At 41.9% G+C, this 20486-nt stretch overlaps 1 protein-coding gene across 9 annotated transcripts in view; it reads left to right on the forward strand.

Moving 5' to 3' along the window:
• CC2D2A (coiled-coil and C2 domain containing 2A) overlaps positions 1-20486 on the forward strand; it is a 135519-nt gene that overhangs the window by 61643 nt on the left and 53390 nt on the right. For all 9 annotated transcript variants that reach the window (XM_060299172.1, XM_060299171.1, XM_060299174.1 and 6 more), the window contains 3 exons: positions 1838-1994; positions 2970-3205; positions 13384-13561. In XM_060299172.1, the coding sequence (XP_060155155.1) occupies positions 1838-1994; positions 2970-3205; positions 13384-13561 (571 nt within the window). The remainder of the gene's footprint in view (positions 1-1837; positions 1995-2969; positions 3206-13383; positions 13562-20486) is intronic.

Below are 20486 nucleotides of genomic sequence, written 5' to 3' on the forward strand. Positions count from 1 at the left end.
GTTGAACTGACTAGACTTTGGTACATAATTAAGAGTACAGTTATCACAACACAACCATGTTCTGCATATTAATTCAAGAGCATCTCTGCTGCTGGTTTTGGTCCCTTCCTGTTTGTTTCATCTGCATAAGTGATGTGCCCATACATCTACAGGAAAAGTGACACATGAGGGCAATTATCTGATACTGTGCTTTGAAAACAGTCAGTTTTTAGCCAAAGATAGCTGCAAATTGTGATGCTGGGGGGTTGTAATTATCATAAAACTGAGAAAACATTCTGCAGTTTCCATGACAAACACAAGACTGTGCTTTATGAGGGCAGGGATCTTGTCACCACTGGGTATCTGGTCCCAGACAGCACACCTGCCATGTAGTATCTGCTCAATTAATATAAAATATATAATATAATATAAAAACAAATTCAGATAGTCTGTACCACAGAAATCGTGGATGTCTTCCAGAAATCCCAGTGTTTTGGCTTCCATATTCCATCTTCCAGGCCATCCCTTCCATCCAGAAGCAGAACATAAATAGTTACAAGATTGTTTTCTCCTTCCTTCCTTAAGTTTAGGATAAACAAAAATTGATAGGAAATTTACCGTTAAGGTCACCTCTAGGTTACAAACTTCCTTTTTGTGATACTTCACATCACTTCCACCCATAAGTAGCTGTGTCCTAAATTCTTTTGGAGTGCCCTTTCTTCCCATTCTTGATTCATCTAGCTACCTTATGATACAGCATTATTTCTTCCTGCAAAAATATTTAAATTTCAACTAGTTTATTCATGCCTCTGATTAACAAGGAGAAAAGCTAATGAATATATATCAGAGATGGAACATAACTTGGGGGCCAAATTTCTCTGATGTATATAAATTTCAGGTGTTTCCCAAGTGATTTCTTCAGTAGTAGCTTTGTAAGAGTCTGCGCCTTGGGGGCCTGTTAACTGCTAACCCACCAGGCCACACGTGTACATATGCAAACATTGGTCAGCTCTAGGCTAAGTTTCTCTAAAAAGGAGCTGGAACTTTAGGAGAGTAGAACTTGCAGGCCAGACCATACTGATCGCATTAGGAGATAAGCACAGGGGATGGGTTGAAACAACTCTGAAGTGCTGGGTGGGATGTGCTGGATACCATGCTTGCCCTCCCCCACCCTCCTGGGGAGTCACACTGCCCATCCGCATGTAAAGGGCTCTGCAAAGCCCTTTACAAAGCAACATGGAAACTTCACATTTGTTCAATCTTGTGTTGATTTGGCCACAGCACCTTTTTTTGGAGGGCACCTCATAGAACCAGAACTCTACAGAACACACTGCAGGAAGCACTGCTCTGGGTCAGGCTGAACATTAATGCACTGTCAGCAGAATCATCAAAGAAAAATTCAAATTGTCAATCCAAAGTCAAAAAAGTAGCTTCAGGGATTTGGTAGCAGCATAATGAAGTGGTTCCTCAGAGACTTGAAGAATTAACAAAATAACTACAATGAAACTGCTGCCTCTGTCAGCTGAGAATTTGCAGGCACTGTGTCAGGGTGCCATCTGGATCATCTAACTCAGCGTGGCTTTGTGGCTTAGTGTAAATAGATTGGGCTCATATTCCAGCTCTTCCATTCACCAGCTGTGTGTTCTTGGGAAAGTTACTTAACCTCTCTGTGCTGCAGTCTCCTAGTGTATAAAATGCTGAAGGTAACAGTATCTGCCTCACACGGTTGTGAGCTCACCTGTGCAAAGCTTGTAGGAGAGGAGCTGCCACACACAAGCCCAATACAGGTATTTGCTGCTATTATTACTCTATCACTTAATTTCAAGAAATAACTAAGGTGCTATAAATTATTTTAAAGGGAAAAAGTTGACCAGAAAGCTGATGAAGAAGCATATGAAGCAGAAATTCAGGCCGAGATAAGTGAATTGTTGGAAGAGCACATGGAAGAGTACGAACAGAAGATCGAGGAATACAGAAGTGCACAGCAGCAGTGGAAAGCCTGGAAGAAAGCCCAGGTCTGTAAACAGCCTTGAACAGAGCTGACCTGGGGGACAGGAAGGGTCTGGGTAGAGGCACCTTGAGACAGGAGGAGGGAAACTGGGCACACAGACTGGGGTCCCCTGCCTGCTGTGCTCTGTCTCCCTCCCAGCCCCCTCGCTAGGGGACAAAAGGATGAGAGAATGAACTGATTAATGCACATGTTGAAAAAGCCACCCAGCCTGCTGATACCAGAGAAAGGTTTTTCCAAAAACAGTTCTCTGTATCATCCTGGGGCTGTTTGAATGAACCAGCAATAACCTGGTAATCGCTCATGTGCCTGTCAAGCCCTGTGATACGTATTTTACTATTTTACATGACTTACCCTATCTAATGTAGGGTATTGGTGCTTCTGGGCTTCCCCCAGAAAATTATATAACTTTATACATATGACCTTGCAAAACTGGGACAACAAGTAATAAGTAATCCAGGGACAATAAGTAATAGATCAAGGTGACCTGCAGTGTCAGTTGTATTCACAAGCCTCACTTTAATTTCAAGATGTATCCTTGGGATTTCCCTGGTGGTCCAGTGGTTAAGACTCTGTGCTTCCACCGTAGGGGGCACAGTTTCGATTCCTGGTTGGGGAACTCCCGCATGCTGCGTGTGCAGCCAAAAAGAGATGTATCCTTGGTCTTTAAAGCCAATACTAATGAGCAGATGAATAGTTAACTTTTTTAAGCTCTCTCTAGGGACCAGGCACTGTGATAAGTTCTTTCCAGACATTACCTCATTTCAAGAGACCTGGAAAAAGTTTCCTATAATTGTTCCCACTTTGTAGACGAGAAAACTGAGGCATGGACAGGTCAAATGGCTTAGTGAGCTGCCTGAGTGCACACAGCTGGTTGAGGTGGAGCTGGGTTTGCATCCACGTCTATCTGATTCTGAAGACTGTGCTTTTTAAAGAAATTCCAAAATTCCTGTTTGACATAAGGTTGCCTCTTACCCAACAGAGGGCCAAAAAGAAGAAAAACAAACAAGCAGTCGAAGAACATCCTGATGAGATGAAGGAGCCAGATCCTGGGGAGGAGCCTGTGAAACCTGTCCCTCCAGAGCCCACAGATCGGGCTGTGATAGAGCAACAGGTGAGGGAGAGAGCAGCCCAGAGCCGGAAGAGGCCCGGGGAGCCCACGCTGGTCCCAGAGTTGAGCCTTGCGGGGAATGTGACACCCAACGACCAGTGTCCCAGGTGAGCAGATGCTCCAAACATAACTGAGGTTGACATGTGACACACACACTGCACCATGTGGAATGTACATCTCCTGACTGACATGGAATGATCAGGAGAATCATGAAGTCTCTGTAGATATTTATTAGGTTAGACGATATGAAATTGCAGGTATTTGTCCCGATTTTGGCGATTTCATATGGTTCACCCGCCCAACGCATCGCCATTGGCCACTCAGGAGCTCATTACCAGAAGCTGCCTGTAGGGGACACTCTGCACAGTGCCTGCCTGCATGGCTTCTGGTTCGGAGTCTTTATCTGTAACCTCAGTGTATCTTTTTTGTCCACTGCTGGCACACCCCCTGTCCCTGGCACAGATACCCAGATCTCTCCTTGGCCCTTGATTTCAGCTGCTCCTAGGCCACCTGCTGTCTTTGAAGGCCTCACAGAGCCTCCCAAAGGAACTGTGGATATTCCCTATAGTTTGAGATAAAGTCAAGGCCATCTGAGGCCATCTGAGGCCCTCCAGATCTGGTAGAATTACATCTCTAGTCATTCATATGTGATCCCTAAAAGTTATATAACGTTTATAAATCTATACATATAATAAGTTCATAAACACACATATATATGTTCATCTTTTTTTTTAGAAATTTGTAATTTAATAAAAATATTTTAAGTTTGCTATTTATTTCTTTCCAATACTTTACAGAGATGGGTCTCAAAGTGTAACCCCAGGACCAGCACCATCAGCATCCCTGGAGAACTTGTTGGAAATTCTCAGGTTCTACTGAGACCTGCTGAATCAGAAATTCTGGGTTAGGGCCCAGAAAACTGTGTTTTCACAAGGTTTCCAGGTGATTCTGATGCATGTTAAACCATACTGTTATCTACTAAAGGAAATATATTGAAATAATTATTACCACCAGATCCCAGGCCTAATACTCCAGTACCCAGAAGACCTATCATGAACACAGGGAATATCTCAGACTTGAATCTTCAATACTCCACCACAGAAAGTGAGAAGTCAGCATCAGAGATATTAGGATGCAGGGGTTAACCAGGATGTCTTTATAAGACCCCACAATCTTCTCAGTTTCAAACTTCTATTAATATGCTAATAACTTACTTTTACACCGTAGCTCCCTGTGCATTTTCATGTATTCTCTCAACTTCATAGCATTCAGATGCTATACATAAGTAAACTGTTCCCCAGCACTAAATTAGCTACTTTCAGGCCACAAATACCATACCATATAACTTTGTTATGAACATTCAAAATATGTGATTTCGAGCATGTTTTTTTTTTTTTTTTTTTTTTTTTTTTTTTTTTTTTTATGCTGTACTTGGGCCTCTCACTGTTGTGGCCTCTCCCGTTGTGGAGCACAAGCTCCGGACGCGCAGGCTCAGCGGCCATGGCTCACGGGCCCAGCTGCTCCGCGGCATGTGGGATCTTCCCGGACCGGGGCACGAACCCATGTCCCCTGCATCGGCAGGCGGACTCTCAACCACTGCACCACCAGGGAAGCCCCTCGAGCATGTTTTTTAAAGGGAAAATTTAGGCTTGATTTTACAATCCTTTATGGTGAGTCCCATTTTGACCAAGAATGTATACCTCAGTCTGAAGTTTCTGAGTTTTCACTAGGCTTGGGGACTATAAACCAGATTGCCCCAAGCCAATGATTATAAGCCACCCTCTTCATCAGGCCATCAGGTCAAAGGGGGCCATGCAGAAGACGGAGGTGTTTTAGGTCTGTTGGTGGCATGAGGTTGCAGTATTGGGAATAAGCCTTTAAAAAACCCTGAGTGAAGTCTTTGGGGGTCTTGGATATTTCTCAAGATTTGTTGTTAAATGTCTTTTATAGAAAAAAAAAAAATTCAAGTCAACTGAGCAATTTCATGCCTGGGATGGGCCTAAATTATGGAGAGGTAGAAAGTTAAAACTACCCACTCAATTTAATGAGTACAGAATTTCTATTTGGGATGATGAAAACATTCTAGAGAAGGATAGTGGTGTTGGTTGCACAACATTGTGAATGTACTTAATGCCACTGAATGGTATACTTAAAAATAGTTACAATGATAAGTGTTATGTTGTGTCTATACATCATAATATAAAAAAAAAAAAAAACAACTACAACCCAAAAAACCCTGAGTGTGTTTTAGATTTTTATGTTCTAACCTTTTAATTTCCTTAACAAACTTGAGTTGCTATTGGCTTAACCAATAACTGGAATTTGTAGTGGGCATCTCTGCAAATATGTACAATAAAATTAAAGACCGCTCTTGAAGGTTTTGATTTTTTTAACTTCATGGCTATAAGAATGATATGCTTCAAGAGACCTTCAAGATGGCAGAGGAGTAAAACGTGGAGATCACCTTCCTCCCCACAAATACATCCGAAATACATCTACATGTGGAACAACTCCTACAGAACACCTACTGAACGCTGGCAGAAGACCTCAGACTTCCCAAAAGGCAAGAAACTCCACACATACCTGGATAGGGGAAAAGAAGAAAGAAAAAACAGAGACAAAAGAACAGGGACAGGACCTGCACCTCTGGGAGGGAGCTGTGAAGGAAGAAAGGTTTCCACACACTAGGAAGCCCCTTCACTGGTAGAGACAGGGGGTGATGGGGGGGAAGCTTCGGAGCCACAGAGGAGAGTGCAGCAACGGGGTGCGGAGGGCAAAGTGGAGAGATTCCCACACAGAAGATTGGTGCCAACCAGCACTCACCAGCCTGAGAGGCTTGTCTGCTCACCCGCCGGGGCAGATGGGGGCTGGGAGCTGAGGCTTGGTCTTCAGAGGTCAGATACCAGGGACAGGACTGGGGTTGGCTGCCTGAACACAGCCTGAAGGGGGCTAGTGCGCCACATCTAGCCGGAAGGGAGTCTGGGAAAAAGTCTGGAACTGCCTAACAGGCAAGAGACCATTGTTTTGGGGTGCACGAGGAGAGGGGATTCAGAGCACTGCCTAAACGAGCTCCAGAGATGGGTGCAAGCCATGGCTACCAGCGCGGACACCAGAGACGGGCATGAGACGCTAAGGCTGCTGCTGCAGCCACCAAGAAGCCTGTGTGCGAGCACAGGTCACTATCCACACCTCCCGTCCCGGGAGCTTGTCCAGCCTGCCACTGCCAGTGTCCTATGATCCAGGGACAACTTCCCCAGGAGAACGCAGGGCGCGCCTCAGGCTGTTGCAACGTCACGCCGGCCTCTGCCGCTGCAGGCTCGCCCGGCATCCGTACCTCTCCCTCCCCCCGGCCTGAGTGAGCCAAAGCTTCCAAATCAGCCACTCCTTTAACCCCCTCCTGTCTGGGTAAAGAACAGACGCCCTCAGGAGACCTACAAGCAAAGGCCAAAATTTAAATTTGGGGCCAAATGCAAAGCTGAACCCCAGGAGCTGTGTGAACAAAGAAGAGAAAGGGAAATTTCTCCCAACAGCCTCAGAAGCAGCAGATTAAATCTCCACAGTCAACCTGATGTACCCTGCATCTCTGGAATACCTGAATAGATAACGAATCATTGCAAAATTGAGACGGTGGACTTTGGGAGCAGCTGTAGACTTGGGGTTTGTGTTCTGCATCTAATTTGTTTCTGGTTTTGTATTTATTTTAGTTTAGTATTTAGAGCTTATTATCACTGGTAGATTTGTTTATTGATTTGGTTGCTCCCTTCCTTTTTTTTTTAATATATATATTTTTTCCTTTTTCTCTTTTTGTGAGATGTGTACGCTTCTTTGTGTGATATTGTCTGTATAGGTTTGTTTTTACCATTTGTCCTAGGGTTCTGTCTGTCCTTTTTTATTTTTTATTTTTTTAGTATAGTTTTTAGCACTTGTTATCATTGGTGGATTTGTTTTTTGGTTTGGTTGCTCTGTTTTTTCTTTCTTTCATTTTCTTTTTTTCTCTTTTTTATTACTTTTTTATTTTTTACTTTAATAACTTTTTATTTTATTTTATTTTATTTATTTCATTCCTTGTTTCCTCTTTTTTTCCATTTACTTCTAAGCCATGTGGCAGACAGGGTCTTGGTGCTCTGGCCGGGTGTCAGGCCTGTTCCTCTGAGTTGGGAGAGCCGAGTTCAGGACATTGGTCCACCAGAGAACTCCTGGCTCCATGTAATATCAAACGGCAAAAGCTCTCCCAGAGATCACCATCTCACTGCTAAGACCCAGCTCCACTCAATGACCAGCAAGCTACAGTGCTTGACACCCTATGCCAGAAAACTAGCAAGACAGGAACACAACCCCCCCCATTAGCAGAGAGGCTGCCTAAAAGCATAATAAGGTCACAGACACCCCAAAACACACCACCGGATACAGTCCTGCCCACGAGAAAGACAAGATCCAGCCTCATCCACCAGAACACAGGCACCAGTCCCCTCCACCAGGAAGCCTACACAACCCACTGAACCAACCTTAGCCACTGGGAGCAGACACCAAAAACAATGGGAACTATGACCTGCCCTGCAAATAGGTGACCCCAGACACAGTAAGTTAAGCAAAATGAGAAGACAGAGAAAAACCCAGTAGATGAAGAAGCAAGGTAAAAGCCCACCACACCAAAAAAATGAAGAGGAAATAAGCAGTCTACCTGAAAAAGAATTCAGAGTAATGATAGTAAAGATGAGCCAAAATCTTGGAAATAGAATGGAGAAAATACAAGAAACGTGTAACAAGGACCTAAAAGAACTAAAGATGAAACAAACAATGGTGAACAACACAATAAATGAAATTAACAATTCTCTAGAAGGAATCAACAGAAGAATAACTGAGGCAGAAGAAAGGATAAGTGACCTGGAAGATAAAATACTGGAAATAATTACCACAGAGCCCAATAAAGAAAAAAGAATGAAAAGAATTCAGGACAATCTCAGAGACCTCTGGGACAACATTAAACACACAAACATGCACATTATAGGGGTCCCAGAAGAAGAAGAGAAAAAGAAAGGGACTGAAAAAATATTTGAAGAGATTATAGTTGAAAACTTCCCTAATATGAGAAAGGAAATAGTCAATCAAGTCCAGGAAGCACAGAGAGTCTCAGACAGGACAAATCCATGGAGGAACACACCAAGACACATATTAATTAAACTATCAAAAATTAAATACAAAGAAAAAATATTCAAAGCAGCAAGGGAAAAACAACATGCAAGGGAATCCCCATAAGGTTAACAGCTGATCTTTCAGCAGAAACTCTGCAAGGCAGAAGGGAGTGGCAGGACATATTTAAAGTGATGAAAGGGAAAAACCTACAACCAAGATTATTCTACTCTATCTCATTCAGATTCGACAGACAAATTAAAACCCTTACAGACAAGCAAAAGCTAAGAGAATTCAGCACCACCAAACCAGCTTTACAACAAATGCTAAAGGATCTTCTCTAGGAAGGAAACACAAGAGAAGGAAAAGACCTACAATAATGAAACGAAAACAATTAAGAAAATTGTAACAGGAACATACATTTCGATAACTACCTTAAATGTAAGTGGATTAAATGCTCCAACCAAAAGACATAGACTGGCTGAATGAATACAAAAACAAGACCTGTATATATGCTGTCTACAAGACACCCATTTCAGACCTAGGGACACATACAGACTGAAAGTGAGGGGATGGAAAAAGATATTCCATGCAAATGGAAATCAGACGAAAGCTGGAGTAGCAATTCTCATATAATACAAAATAGACTTTAAAATAAAGACAATTACAAGAGACAAAGAAGGACACTACATAATGATCAAGGGATCAATCCAAGAAGAAGATATAACAATTGTAAATATTTATGAACCCAACATAGGAGCAACTCAATACATAAGGCAAATGCTAACAGCCATAAAAGGTGAAACCAACAGTAACACATTCATAGTAGGGGACTATAAAACCCAACTTTCACCAATGGACAGATCATCCAAAATAAAAATAAATAAGGAAACACAAGCTTTATATGATACATTAAATAAGACGGGCTTAATTGATATTTTTAGGACATTCCATCCAAAAACAACAGAATACACTTTCTTATCAAGTGCTCATGGAACATTCTCCAGGATAGATCATATCTTGGGTCACAAATCAAGCCTTGGTAAATTTAAGAAAATTGAAATCATATCAAGTATATTTTCTGACCATAATGCTATGAGACTAGATATCAATTACAGGAAAAAATCTGTAAAAAATACAAACACATGGAGGCAAAACAATACACTACTAAATAACCAAGAGATCACTGAAGAAATCAAAGAGGAAAACAAAAAATACATAGAAACAAGTGACAATGAAAACACAATGACCCCAAACCTATGGGATGCAGCAAAAGCAGTTCTAAGAGGGAAGTTTATAGCAATACAATCCTACCTCAAGAAACAAGAAACATCTCAAATAAACAACCTAACCTTACACCTAAAGCAATTAGAGAAAGAACAATAAAAAAAATGAAAAGTTAGCAGAAGAAAAGAAATAATAAAGATCAGATCAGAAATAAATGAAAAAGAAATGAAGGAAACAATAGTAAAGATCAATAAATCTAAAAGCTGGTTCTTTGAGAAGATAAACAAAATTGATAAACCATTACCCAGACTCATCAAGAAAAAAGGGAGAAGACTCAAATCAATAGAATTAGAAATGAAAAGAAGTGACAACTGACACTGCAGAAATACATAGGATCATGAGAGATTACTACAAGCAACTATATGCCAATAAAATGGACAACCTGGAAGAAATGGACAAATTCTTAGAAAAGCACAACTTTCTGAGACTGAACCAGGAAGAAACAGAAAATATAAACAGACCAATCACAAGCAATAGAATTGAGACTGTGATTAAAAATCTTCCAACAAACAAAAGCCCAGGACAAGATGGGTTCGCAGGTGAATTTTATCAAACATTTAGAGAAGAGCAAACACCTATCCTTCTCAAACTCTTCCAAAATATAGCAGTGGGAGGAACACTCACAAACTCATTCTACGAGGCCATTATCACCCTGATACCAAAACCAGACAAAGATGCCACAAAGAAAGAAAACTACAGGCCATTATCACTGATGAACATAGATGCAAAAATCCTCAACAAAATACTAGCAAACAGAATCCAACAGCACATTAAAAGGATCATACACCATGATCAAGTGGGGTTTATCCCAGCGATGCAAGGATTCTTCAATATACACAAATCAATCAATGTGATAAACCATATTAACAAATTGAAGGAGTAAAACCATATGATCACCTCAATAGATGCAGAAAAAGCTTTTGACAAAATTCAACACCAATTTATGATGAAAACTCTCCAGAAAGTAGGCATAGAGGGAACTTACCTCAACATAATAAAGGCCATATATGACAAACCCACAGGCAACATCGTTCTCAAAGGTGACAAAATGAAACCATTTCCACTATGATCAGGAACAAGACAAGGTTGCCCACTCTCACCACTATTATTCAACATAGTTTTGGAAGTTTTAGCCACAGCAATCAGACAAGAAATAGAAATAAAAGGAATCCAAATCGGAAAAGAAGAAGCTGTCACTGTTTGCAGAAGATGACTTGATACCATACATAGAGAATCCTAAAGAGGCTACCAGAAAACTACTAGAGCTAATCAATGAATTTGGTAAAGTTGCAGGATACAACATTAATGCACAGACATCTCTTGCATTCCTATACACTAATGGTGAAAAATCTGAAAGAGAAATTAAGGAAACACTCCCATTTACCACTGCAACAAAAAGAATAAACTACCCAGGAATAAACCTAGCTAAGGAGACAAAAGACCAGTATGCAGAAAACTATAAGACACTGTTGAAAGAAATTAAAGATGATACAAATAGATGGAGAGATATACCACTCTCTTTCTTGGATTGGAAGAATCAACATTGTGAAGATGACTATGCACCCAAAGCAGTCTACCAATTCAATGCAATCCCTATGAAACTACCAATGGCATTTTTCACAGAACTAGAACAAAAAATTTCACAATTTGTATGGAAACACAAAAGACCCCGAACAGCCAAAGCAATCTTGAGAAAGAAAAATGGAGCTGCAGGAATCAGGCTCCTGGACTTCGGACTATACTACAGAGCTACATTAATCAAGACAATATGTTACTGGCACAAAAACAGAAATATTGATCAATGGAACAGTATAGAAAGCCCAGGGATAAACCCATGCACATATGGTCACCTTATTTTTGATAAAAGAGACAAGAATGTACAATGGAGAAAAGACAGTGTCTTCAGTAAGTGGTGCTGGGAAAATTGAACAGCTACATGTAAAAGAATGAAATTAGAACACTCCCTAACACCATACACAAAAATAAACTCAAAATGGATTAAAGACCTAAATGTAAGGCCAGACACTATAACACTCTTAGAGGAAAACATAGGCAGGACACTCTATGACATAAATCACAGCAAGATCCTTTTTGACCCACCTCCTAGGGAAATGGAAATTAAAACAAAAATAAACAAATGGGACCTAATGAAACTTAAAACTTTTGCACAGCAAAGGAAACCATAAGCAAGATGAAAAGACAACCCTCAGAATGGGAGAAAATATTTGCAAATGAAGCAACTGACAAAGGAGTAATCTCCAAAATTTACAAGAAGCTCATGCAGCTCAATACCAAAAAAACAAACAACCCAATCCAAAAATGGGCAGAAGATCTAGATAGATATTTCTCCAAAGAATATATATAGATTGCCAACAAACACATGAAAGAATGCTCAACATCACTAATCTTTGGAGAAATGCAAATCAAAACTACAATGAGGTATCACTTCACACCAGTCAGAATGGCCATCATCAAAAAATCTACAAACAATAAATGCTGGAGAGATTGTGGAGAAAAGGGAACCCTCTTTCACTGTTGGTGGGAATGTAAATCAATACAGCCACTATGGATAACAGTATGGAGGTTCCTTAAAAAACTACAAATAGAACTACCATATGACCCAGCAATCCCACTACTGGGCATATCCCCTGAGAAAGCCATAATTCAAAAAGAGACGTGCCGCAATGTTCATTGCGGCAATATTTACACCAGGACATGGAAGCAATGTAAGTGTCCATCGATAGATGAATGGATAAAGAAGATGTGGCACATATATACAATGTAATATTACTCAGCCATAAAAAGAAATGAAATTGACTTATTGAGGTGGATGGACCTAGAGTCTGTCATACAGAGTCAAGTAAGTCAGAAAGAGAAAAACAAATACCGTATGCTAACACATATATATGGAATCAAAAAAACAAAAAAAATGGTACTGAAGAAACTAGAGGCAGGACAGGAATAAAGACACAGATGTAGAGAATGGACTTGAGGATACGGGGAGGGGGAAGGGTAAGCTGGGATGAAGTGAGAGAGTGGCATGGACTTATATACACTACCAAATGTAAAATAGATAGCTAGTGGGAAGGAGCTGCATTGCACAAGGAGATCAGGTCGGTGCTTTGTGACCCCCTAGAGGGGTGGGATAGGGAGGGTGAGAGGGAGATGCAAGAGGGAGGAGATATGGGGGTATATGTATATGTATAGCTGATTCACTTTGTTATAAAGCAGAAACTAACACACCATTGTAAAGCAATTATACTCCAATATAGATGTTTAAAAAAAAAAAAAGTGATATGCTTGCCTGGATACGTCCTATGTTCTACTGGGATTCAAATGACCTTTAACAATAAGGAACATTTCTTAATCCCCTGCAGCCAGTGAGCAGTGACTCACCATTGGAAAATGTTAAGAATAAGCTTGGATCTTGGAAAAGCAGAGTTGACCCAACTGCTACAATATGCTATTATATTTATAGGTTAAAACATCCTCCCCAAACATAAATCACTACTAGCCTTTATGGTCTGAACTGACTCCATTTAACAAATAATATAATTCTGTTTACTTTAAACTTTGGGATACAAATGTAATGGTTGTTTGAAATAATTAAGGAGACTGTAGCACAGTGATGCTTTAGCACAGTTCTAAATCCCCTGTGGCCTTTTCAGGGCCTCTTATTTCATATCACACATACTATTTATTATATTAAGCGCTGCAAGACCTATGACTGCCTTGGTTCAATGAAGGCTAAAGGGACTGAAGCTCCAGCTCCAGTGTATCTTATTCTGGTCAGTGACCATTTGTCAAACACTCCAGTTATACTTAGTAAATGAATACTGACCCACCAGTGAATGGTCTCACTCTGCAGGGTGGAGGTCTTGCGAAGGGAGGACGTCAAGAGGCGCTCGCTGTATTTAAAGGTGACCTTCAACAACAAGGAAGTGTCCAGGACCGACAGTCGGCCACTTGGGGCCGACTTCCGTGTTCACTTTGGACAGATTTTCAACTTGAAAATATTCAACTGGCCGGAGAGTTTAACACTTCAGGTACATATTTTAATTATAGTCACTGTCCCAAGAATTTTTGGTCATCACAGGTGCGAGATGGTTTTAAATCATCCATTGGCTATGCTGGTGTCCTGATAGATTCTCAAGGGGAACAGAAGGTCAGCTCTTCCTGGGCACGTCTTAAGGTCTTGGCAGAAAAGATCTGTTACCCCACTTGGCTCCTAGAAATGCTGGCAGAGTAACTGGCCACAGTGCTCAAGTGTGTGTCTCTAGACGAGGTGGGGGGATGAGGGAGGATGGGGGACGGTAGAGAGGTCTCTGGCTCATTCATTGGAGAACTTCAACGTCACGCTGTACCAAGATCCTAGCATAATATACCAGAGAAATCAACTTCTATAATCACAGGTGGTTATAATGGGGGGTTGGGGTACAGGTGCTAGGATCCCCCAAAATAAATAAAGCTCCCCACTAGCCTAAATGCCACCATTAGCAATATATTTATTTGTGTCTGTTTTAGTTTCCTAAGGCTGCCATAATGAATCACCACAAACCTGGTGACTTAAGACAACAGCCATTTTTTCTCTCACTGTTTTGGAGGCCCTGAAGTCTGAAATCAAGGTGTCAGTGGGGCTGTGCTCCCTCCAAAATCTCTAGAGAAGAACCTTTCCTGCCTCTTCAGCTCCTGGTGACTCCAGGTGTTCCTTGGCTTGCGGTAGCATCACTCCCATCTCTGCGTCCATCTACACATGGCCTTCTCTTGTCTGTGTGTCCTTTTTGGTCTCTTAGAAGGACACTGTCGTTGGATTTAGGACCCACCCTAATCCAGTATACGCTCATCTGGATCTTTAACTAATTACACCTGGAAACACCCTATTTCCAAATAAGGTCACATTCTGTGGTTCCAGGTGGACATGAAGTTTTAGAGGACACTATTCAATCTACTACAGTGTCTTAGGCTTGCTGTTCTTATGGCGAAACCTCTCTTATGATGCTGACAGATTCTCTTTCATGATACTAATAGGCATGTTACTTAGGCTGGCAAATTTGTGGCACAGGTGCCTTTGTTTGCCATCTACCACCCATGCAGAAATCACTAATCCTCATCCACCACTTGTGCAGAAATTTCTCATTCTTATCCACCACCCTTGCCAGAAATGACAATTGATCATGCCCTATTTTCCCCCACTGAGCCTGGAAATAACTTCAGAATCCTTCTCAACACTGTACTCCAGGCTGCCACTACCCACTGATTGTAATTGACATTAAGTCTGCAGATACAATTACAGCTATGTAATTATTAAAATATTTAAATACTTCTCTACTGAATAGCAAAGAGTTTCCATCCTGGACCCCCAAAATGCCACCCTGGCCACATAGACCCCACTTCCAAGACCCTCTGGACCTTCTTACAATGGACCAGTTAAAGGGTATGTCTGAACAAGGTTAATGCCTCCAGGACCCTGTTCCCTTGTACAGTAACAGCTCTTGTGATTGGTTAGCACTTGGCTGTGAGTGCCATTCAACGTTTTGAATATCAACCCCTGTCTAGACTCAGGTAGTTGAAAACCTTCTAAAACTCGTAGAGGAAGTTTGAAACAGCTAAGATAGGGGGTTATTTTGACAGTGGGAAGGAAGCACAGTAGAAATGCTCAGAATGAAGTAGGGATGCCAAGAAATGAGATGGTGACCCTGAACCGGTCAGCACTGGGCACGCAAGGTCAACCACCTGGGTTTGGGGCTTTCCAGAGACTGTGGCAATTTTGTCCTTCTCCTTTCATCCCTGATCTCGGGGTGGTGAGGGCTGAGGGTGATCCTCATGTACAAAGCACCTGGCATCATGACTCAGGCCAAATTCCTTTGCTGTGCTGATAACAGCATTGATAGCTACAAAACGGAAAAATGTTTTTCTGGAAAGTTTAGTGCTAGGCTTAGTCCAGTCACTCATATAATTATGCAAGAACCCATCTGATTTTTAAGGAATTGTCTATGTATTTGGGAACTTAAGAAAAACAGAACGAACTTACTTTGCTGCTCAACTTAATATGGGTGAGAGGAGAAAGTAAGGAGATTTTGTTAAAGTAAAGAATGATATGAGAAAGGGGATTGAATGCGGAGGTTTGGTGAAAATGTGAGTTTTTCTTAAGCCTGAAAATTCCCTATGAATATCTGTGAGAAAATAATCTCTACATTTCTGCATGATGGGGTGATGGTGCCTGAAGGTGAGAGCAGAGAGTCACCCAGCTCTGCACTGGGAAGGGAAGCTGAGGGCACCTCCAAGTGGATGGCTGGTGGGCTTGCCTGGTACTAACAACCCTGCCCGTGGTGGCAGGTCCACGCCGACTGTGCACCCCTGCTCCCCTGGAGCCCCTGCTGAGCCTGACTGCCTACGTGGAGGGCTCCTCTTCCTCTGTCCCTTAGCAAAGTTGTATCTGAGGGGCTCTGAGATCCTGCTGACTGGATTTCATCCCATCATCTCTCCCTGTGAGAGGCACCATTATTTGAGTCACTTAACTACGAGGCACCATGGATCCAAAGACACAATCCCATTTCAGATTTGTTGAAATTAGAAAATCTGGTATTCTTTGTACCATGAGAGGCCTTTCTTAGCCAGAGATTCTCTGAAGTGCAGAGCCTGAAGGCAGTGTCTTTCTGTTTGCATGGCGAAGGGCTTTGGAACATTTAAAATCCAAATGCCTTTGGGTGGAGGGTCACACCCTGCTGGTTCTGAAGCCCCACATCTTTACTGCTTCCCACATGAACCCTCCTGCCCTGGCCCTGCACACTTGTGTGTGCTTAAGCTACAGTTTAAAGCAAGACTTAACTGCACAGGGAAAACTGTCTAAGTGAAGAATAAAACTTGATGGAGAAAGTAAATAAACACAAACTCCAAAAGCCAGCTCGATGCTTTGCTGTCACCTGCTCTTCACCGTGGGAGGTTGCTGGGGGCCCTTAAGAGTCTTACCTGTCCCACATCCACAGAATAGCAAAGATTTCAGCTACGCAGAGTTTGCCCCCTTGTTTGAGATTCATCCTTGACTCCTCCCTTTCCTCCCCTGCAGCGGAAAAACTGATGTTGAGGAAGACCGAGATTCACGTGAGAAGATCAGATAGAGAGCTAGAGGGAGGCCAGGGAGAGCAGCAGACAGAACATGGCAGGTAGGAAGGACTGCGGGCCTCTGAAAGAGACCCTCCCACACTGAAGCTAGTGCGAAGGACAGGAGGGAAGGCCCTGGCATCCGGGTGTCCAGCCTGCGTCCCTGTTGGTTGGTGAGAGCTCAGACCACCTGGCCAGTCTGTGAACCCCTCTCCCACTCTGGGCCATTCTAAATGTTCTGAATTACCATGTAGGAAAGACATCCTCCACCTTCCACTAATGTACCAAGACTTTATTTCACATATATTCTAAAACATAAAGGAAGCCTCCTATACTATCTCCCATTGACTCTCTTGAATATTAACTTGCTATGGATATTACAATCAAAGTAATTTTATAAAGTAATGTGAAAAGGGTATTCTCTAAAATATTATGAAATGAATTTTTAAATAAAAAAACAAAACTTTATCCTACAATATTAAGAATATACTTGTAAGCTATTATCTTGGCCTTAAGAGCTGAATCATGTCATCTTCTTTAAAAAATTACAGATTAAAGGAGTCTTGGGTAAGTTCTTAAACTATCCATAAAGATTTGATAACTGATCAAATTACATATCATAATGGCTCAATGGCCTAATTTTTTATAATTGAGTAGTGGTTATAGATGAAATTAATTTAGAGGATATTGTATTTTGACTGTCTAGGAATAGTACTGTGTCATTTGGAAATTTTCCATATAACTGCAAGTTTTGAATTAGGGAAGGTTCAAGGATTACTGGCAACTTCAGGAGGATAAGAAAAATCATCTTAAATGCATCTGTTTATGCCAGTGCTATCAGATTTCTTTAGAGGGTAATGTGTTTCAGAAAATGTTCCCAGATTGTCAGAACTATAATGCATCAGTTGATGACTCAACAACAAAGCCCTGAATGTTGCTTAATTGTTGAGAGCCAGCTGAGGGTCTGATGCTGAGCCAGGAGTGTAGTGGAGCATTGGAAGCCATGTGTAAAGGGAGGTATACACGGCCCTGTCTCAGGGAGCTTTAAATCCAGCTAGGAGATGCGAGAGAGACAACTACAAAGAAGCAACGCTCAGTGCAGTACGATACACAGGACTACTGAAGGGAACAGTGTTGACTGTGATGTTTGACTTCTTGCATGTTTTGAACCACAAGGCTCAGTGTTTCCTAGCCAGGCTTGAGATAGGAATGCCAGGGCAGCCCTACAAAGAAGAAGAGAAGTCCACAGGCTGGCCCAGAAAGCCAGGAGTGAGGGGATGGGGTTGGGCCTCACAGCAGAAATGGGAGGAAGGAATTAATTAGAGCAACACTGCAGCCTTGAAAGAAGGACTGACAGGACTTGATGATGGTTTGACTAGAGGGAGTAAAAAGAAAAGGAATCAAAGTTGGCCCCAAGGGAAGGGTGAGATGCGACTTCACAGGATGGGAGCTGGAATGGGACCAGAGCCCTTCCAGAAAGGTCTTGAAAAGGTCTGGCTTCTGAGGTCATTCCAAGATAAATGCTTGGTGTTTTCACAAAAAAGAAGTTTGATTTAGAAAAAAAAAAGCTTTGTGATAATGACCTTCACTTCCTTATCATTCACATCTATAATATCACCCCATATTCATCTTCTTGACTCCCCAAAACTAACAGCTGTTGTGTAATACTGCTGGGTGGCTTTGAAATATCTTAGCATTATTATTTTTTCCTTATGAAGCAATCCTGTTGAGCTTTCATATTCCTGGCATGTGGATTGAGATAGGGAACTTTTCTGTTTAACCAACTTGGCAATAACTCGAGTTTCCCTTCCCAGAGCCTCTCCTGATTTCCCTGGCTTTTCTGCAGAATTGCACTCTCCAAGTGGGAAAACCAATCCTATTTGGAGAAGTGTCCTTGATAACCCTCCTGTAGCTCACTGGGACAGGGGGAGAGAAAATAAAGATACCAAAAGGGACTCCTTCCCAGAAGCTTGGCAGGGAAAGGAAGGAGGGAACTGGATCAGGGGTCTGAAAGGGGACCATGGTTTACTTTAGGGTGTAGTTGACTGGAGCACAGTTGTCAGCTATGGGAAAAGCAGCCAGTCCAGAAAACCTTGATGACTTGGAAAATAAAAAGGAAAGTTGTAGGGGGAGTGGGTGGGAGAAGGGAAGGAAAGAGGGTGGGAGTGTTGAGGGAAGGAATGCCACAGGATACTGGGAGGGGTGGGATCAAGGCAGAATAGCATGGTCCTTCGAGTCAAGAGTGATGACACAAGGGAGGGGGTGGAAGGCTGGCCGTAAGGGGGTTCACCTCCAATGCCCACAGCCTTTTCAGTGAAGGAAGGGAGTCTGTGGGCACAAGAGTAAGGAAGGGTTGATCCAACACTGAAGGGAAATGGGGACATCAACCAAGAGACAATTAACAGACTGGATGATAACATCACCGGTGGCTGAGATTACAGGGCAGCCACTCATACCAAATCCAACGCCACCATGTGCAAAATACAAAACTGCTGTGTTTTGTTTTGCTTTGTTTTGTTTAGGTTTTAAAATAAGAGAAACATGACTTAAGACCATGCAGTATAGACTACTTCACGATGGATTCTTTTTTATCTAAACTTAACGCCCCTACATTTCTAAGGTTTGTCTTATCTATACAGTTCTAAATACTGTTAGCAGGTAAATTTGCACCAGAGTGTTGAGTTAAAGCAAACACCATTCCAAATGCAGGAGAAGTTAATAAGAATCACATAAATAGTTCCAATTTGGTAGCAGTTGATCTAATTGCTATTCTGAATTCAATGCTGCCTTGCTTTATACAACAGGAATTTTTGAACAGTTGAACATAAATTATATTTCCTGTCTTGTTTCTTCATTAACATTCCACCTTCAAACACACACACACAAACACTCATTTTGCTTAGAGCAGTGCTTCTCAATGGAGATTATGTTGCCCCCCCCCGGGGGGTGCCTTTTGGCAATTTCTGGAGACATTTTAATGATCACAAGTGGTGAGGAGCTACTGGCACCTCTAATAAGTCGAGGCCAGGGATGCCGCTAAACATCTTACAATGTACAGCACAGTATACTGCAACAAAGGATTGTTCAGCCCCAAATGTCAACAGTGCTGAGGCTGAGAACCCCTGACTCAGAAAGAAAATGAACATTAAACTTAATTATACAAAAAGTGATTTGCAAATACCTATAAAGCCCAAAGTGCCCATTTTCTGATTTTTAAAAATAGCATTTCTGTGCTTCCCTGGTGGCGCAGTGGTTGAGAGTCCGCCTGCCGATGCAGGGGACGCAGGTTCGTGCCCCAGTCTGGGAGGATCCCACGTGCCACGGAGCAGCTGGGCCCGTGAGCCATAGCCGCTGAGCCTGCGCGTCCGGAGCCTGTGCTCCGCAGCGGGAGAGGCCCGTGTATCACCAAAAAAAAAAAAAAAAAAATAGCATTTCATCCTAGCATTAAATAGAACTGCTATTTAAAAAATTAGGGTATCTTGAAAAGACAGATCTTACATGTTAAAGTTTAATTTAAATAAAAGAAATTCTTATTTTACAAAGCTTACTAACATCAACTGGCTACCTTTAAAAGGTAGGGTAAAAAGTTTAGGAAATTTTTGGATTTTTTTGGCTTTGTGGGATGGTATCCATTTTTCCTTATTTAAAAAAAAAAAGTTGATTATTACCTTCTGAGACAGTAGACCCAATCAGCAAACCCTCCATTTCCCCAGAGTCTGTAGTTGCCTCTGTCCTACAGACTCAGCACCAAGATTCTCCAATTCATTTCCTCTCTGACACTAGACAGGAATGTGTTTCTGGAGACGGGGAAACAGACCCTTCCACTGACATCTACCAGAAATGCCCTTTATGTAGTAACTGCATGTTTTA

The sequence above is a fragment of the Globicephala melas genome, chromosome 5, assembly GCF_963455315.2.
Source record: "Globicephala melas chromosome 5, mGloMel1.2, whole genome shotgun sequence".
NCBI classification, from domain to species: Eukaryota; Metazoa; Chordata; class Mammalia; order Artiodactyla; family Delphinidae; genus Globicephala; species Globicephala melas.